Genomic DNA, 4,057 nt, shown 5'->3' on the forward strand with positions numbered 1-4,057 from the left:
CTAGGAGGGTTAGTGTGGGTGCGCCCTCGACCGATGAGTTGGGTCGTGACATAGACAATCTTGATTTATTTAGTTTTTCTATATCTTTTAGCTGCTAGTTAATTGTCTTTTTGTTATGCTAGAGGCTCACCTTCGATTTTACCTTCTACCTTACCTTTTTGTATCATAACTCTATCCATACCATACTTTTTCTTTGTAATATGATTAGCTTATTCCTCATTATGAAACGACAGAGAACGATACGATCTATCCAAACTTTGTATGCCTCAAAGTAATACAATATAATATAAAGTAATGCGATACATTATAATGAAACGATACGTAATAACCATCCAAACAAGCTGATAATATATAATTCTGAAAGTTTATAAATATTCACATGATGAAAAGTGCATAGTCAAGTAAGTGAACGTTAAATCTTCTAAGTCCGATATCACTCGGACTGAAACCAGAATTTGCCATAGATGAGGGACCAAAAATGATACTAGCCCTAAAGTAATTGAAGGATTCTTAAAGCTATAAATAGCTGAAAGATCAGTCAATGAAAGTATTACCAAGAATTAGCATAAGAGAAAAGAAACGACATTAAGCTTTCTTCATCATGGGTAAAGAAACAAATGGAGAAAACCAAGATTCTCAAGCCCAAGCAGATATGTGGAAGTATGTGTTTGGTTTCACAGAAATGGCTGTGATTAAATGTTCCATTGAGTTGGGAATTGCTGAGTTCTTGGAAAGCAATCAAGAACCTGTTAGCCTAAACCAACTATCTGCTGCACTTGGCTGCTGCTCCTCTTCCCTCTATCGTATCCTAAGGTATATTCGGATACAATCATATCTCTATAACAATCATTCTCTATAATAATATTTCATTATAATGGTTAAGTTTTTTTAGAACTGATTTTTCATGTCATGTTAGATGTTAGTATATTGTATATTATTTATAACAACATTTCGCTATATATAGCAGCTAAAAACATTCATATAAACGGCCTCATTATAGAGAGGTTTGATTGTAGTTTGTAATTCAGAGTTGATTAGTATTCAGGAAGATCACTCAACAAATAGAAATTGAGCAACAAAGTCATTTTTTCTTTGTTTTGTACAATATAATAGAACTATGTTTTATCATTAACACACAAAGTAACTCACTACACTGATCAGGTGATATATCCGGCAACTTAGCGGACGTGACAATACTTTTTGGAAAATAAAATCACAAAACATTAAAAAGAAAGTATGACACTTAAATTAAGACAGAGAAATACATGCATATGTATCTAAAAACTATATTTTTACAGGTTCTTGATTAACCGGGGAATATTCAAGGAGACATCAACCAAAAACGGCGAAACCAGCTATGTTCAAACGCCCCTTTCCCGCCTTCTCCTTAAAGAAGGCAGGAATAGCATGGCTGCTTTCGTGCTATTCGAAAGCAGCCCTATGATGCTGGCACCGTGGCATAATCTTAGTGCACGTGTTTCGTCAAAGGAGAATAATATGTCCGCATTTGATGCTGCACACGGAAAGGATGTATGGAAGTACGCGGAAGCTGATTCTGGATACAACAACCTCCTAAATAATGCGATGGCTTGCGATGCAAGGGTGGCCGTATCGGCGATTATCAACGGTTGCCCCGAGATATTCGAGGGGATTAATACTATGATAGATGTTGGTGGTGGTGATGGAACAGCTCTTAGATTATTGGTGGAGGCTTTTCCATGGATTACAGGGATTAATTTTGATCTCCCTCATGTTGCCTCTGTTGCTCCTCATTCTAAAGGTGTTTCACATGTTGGAGGTGACATGTTTAACTATGTTCCAAAAGCTGATGTTGCTTTCCTCATGGTAAGTAGATCTATATTTAATAGTAGTCATTTTGATGGATTGAACATATTAATATTTAGTATTTAAAAATAATAGTAATTAAGTTATTTTTTTTATAATCATGTCCCGCCTAGTTTGTGGTACGAGGTACTACCTTACATTAACACGATATCGAGCAACTCTGTTCATTAAGACTTGAATACATAGAAAAAGATCACTTAATATTTGTTGTCTTCGCTGATGATTTTTCTAAATATTATCTTATATATGATGCCCAAACTGGTGGAGTGTAATTCAGTGAAACCTTTAAATTTAAAGTAGATATAAAGGACGGTTTAGATAATGATTTAAGGTTGTTATATGTCTTTTTCAAAAATTGTATAAAATTATATCTTAAACAATATATTGAAAAGAAATAGTGTTAGATACATAGATGCATGTAAGTTCCCTTCAATTAACTAGAGAAATGTTCTCAAGTAGTCAAGTTGGTACATTAATTTGGAAAAAGATAATTTGGAGTACTATTTTTTTAATTTATAAATTTTGAAACACTGTACTGATAGCTAGCTTCTCAAAAGGTACATACTAATTAATACAAAAAAATTTACATTTTGAACAAGCTCTTTATAAGAATTTCATATTGTTGTTTAGCGAACTATTTTGTGTCTTTAAATTGTTCTTAACTTTTAAACAATTGATATATTTGTTTATATTACCCTTTTAATACTAAAAACGCGTATTTTTGACAAACTTTCCATTAGAAATTAGCTCGTCGTTAAGGGATTTCTGATGAAAAGTCTGTCCATCAGAAACGTTTCTGACAAGCCAATTTCCAACAGACTGAAGGTCGAAAACACAACTGTTATTTTTGCTGGTTTAACGATGTTCGGACGGTACTTAATGGTTGTGTGAAAATGGGTGTTTTCGGTGGAAAATGGTGGTTTTGGGACTGGTTTTGAGGTGGTGCGATGGTGTGAGTATTGACGGGAAAAAAACTTTTTTAGGAGAAGTTGTAGCTGCTATATATCTTCCTTGCTTAACTGCTGTTCACGTCTTTTCTCTAGGTTAGGATAGTTCTTAGCTGCTCACTTTTGTGTTGCTCTTAACTGTTGTTAATAGTATTGCTGCTAGGTTTTTTGTGTGTTAGCTGCGGCTGAATATATGTGTATGTATGGCTGCTGCTGATGATGTAGGTCTAGGGTCCATTAGGTTTCTATCTTTAGCTATTTATAGTGTGTTTAGGTGTAGGGTTTGTGGAAGGTTTCTCTTTGTCAATTTTCTCAAAATGACCCTTGTGGTTAAAAATATCTTGGGAAGGAAGAATGGAATATTCCTTCCCAAAATGGAATGTGCCTTTTGTGTGGATAGAGTGAAATTTTGCCAAGTGGCAATACACTATTGGTTCTATTTTTTATTTAATTGATAAAAATACTACTCCTAATTAAAAAGGCAAGATTAAGAAAACTCAGTTACTCGATATTCTTTTATTACAATCTTTAACTTGGAAATTAACTAAAATAGATTAAAAAAAATATTTTTTGGGAAATTTTTTCTAAAAATGAGACTCTTTTTTGCTATATTCAAACGTCCCTGGAGGGTCAAAAATCACGTGTCTACACGTCTAAAATCCTTTTTTCCAAAAATAGTGTTTAAGAGATTTCCAATAGGGTGTCTGTTGGGATTGACTCGTCAGAATTAACGTTTCTGACCAATCAATTTTTGACGAATTTCGTCTGACATTCCCTTTTTTTTAATACTTAGTAAGTTTGCGTAACCTCATGTATGTTGAATATATTGTGTTAGTGGGTCTTGCATGACTGGGGAGATGAAGAATGCATACAAATCTTAACAAAGTGTAGAGAAGCAATTCCAAAAGACAATGGAAAAGTGATAATATTGGAGGCTGTAATTGGTGAAAAAGAAGAAATTAAAGGAAATGAGAAGCTCAAGGATGTGGCTTTAATGTTGGACATGGTGATGATGGCTCACACAAGCAATGGAAAAGAGAGAACTGCAAAAGAATGGGCTTATGTTCTAAGTGAAGCTGGATTCAAGAGACACACTATCAGTCACATTAATGCTGTTCAATCTGTTATTCAAGCTTATCCTTGATTATTACTGTATCGAGAAGCGGATTCAGAATTTAAACGTTGTGTGTTCAGTCCTTAAAGTTCGTAATATTGAACCTATTGTATTTTTAAAATTATGAATTCAAACCTACTGTTTGTTGCAA

At 33.9% G+C, this 4,057-nt stretch overlaps 1 protein-coding gene across 1 annotated transcript; it reads left to right on the top strand.

Annotated features, from left to right (window-relative positions):
• Positions 1-428: 428 nt before the first annotated feature.
• On the top strand, positions 429-4,057 carry LOC132030889 (acetylserotonin O-methyltransferase-like). Its single transcript, XM_059420657.1, has 3 exons — positions 429-813; positions 1,299-1,845; positions 3,628-4,057. The coding sequence occupies exons 1-3, from the start codon at positions 602-604 to the stop codon at positions 3,934-3,936; spliced, it is 1,068 nt and encodes a 355-aa protein (XP_059276640.1). The 5' UTR covers positions 429-601; the 3' UTR covers positions 3,937-4,057.

The sequence above is a fragment of the Lycium ferocissimum genome, chromosome 9, assembly GCF_029784015.1.
Source record: "Lycium ferocissimum isolate CSIRO_LF1 chromosome 9, AGI_CSIRO_Lferr_CH_V1, whole genome shotgun sequence".
In the NCBI taxonomy this organism is placed as follows: domain Eukaryota; kingdom Viridiplantae; phylum Streptophyta; class Magnoliopsida; order Solanales; family Solanaceae; genus Lycium; species Lycium ferocissimum.

What these genes read in the sequence shown, in the direction of transcription:
- LOC132030889 (XM_059420657.1), top strand. Translation starts at nt 602, where the DNA reads ATGGGTAAAGAAACAAATGGAGAAAACCAAGATTCTCAAGCCCAAGCA. An exon ending in TCCCTCTATCGTATCCTAAG is followed by an intron (nt 814 to 1,298) that starts GTATATTCGGAT and finishes ATATTTTTACAG; the next exon opens with GTTCTTGATTAACCGGGGAA. An exon ending in CTGATGTTGCTTTCCTCATG is followed by an intron (nt 1,846 to 3,627) that starts GTAAGTAGATCT and finishes ATATTGTGTTAG; the next exon opens with TGGGTCTTGCATGACTGGGG.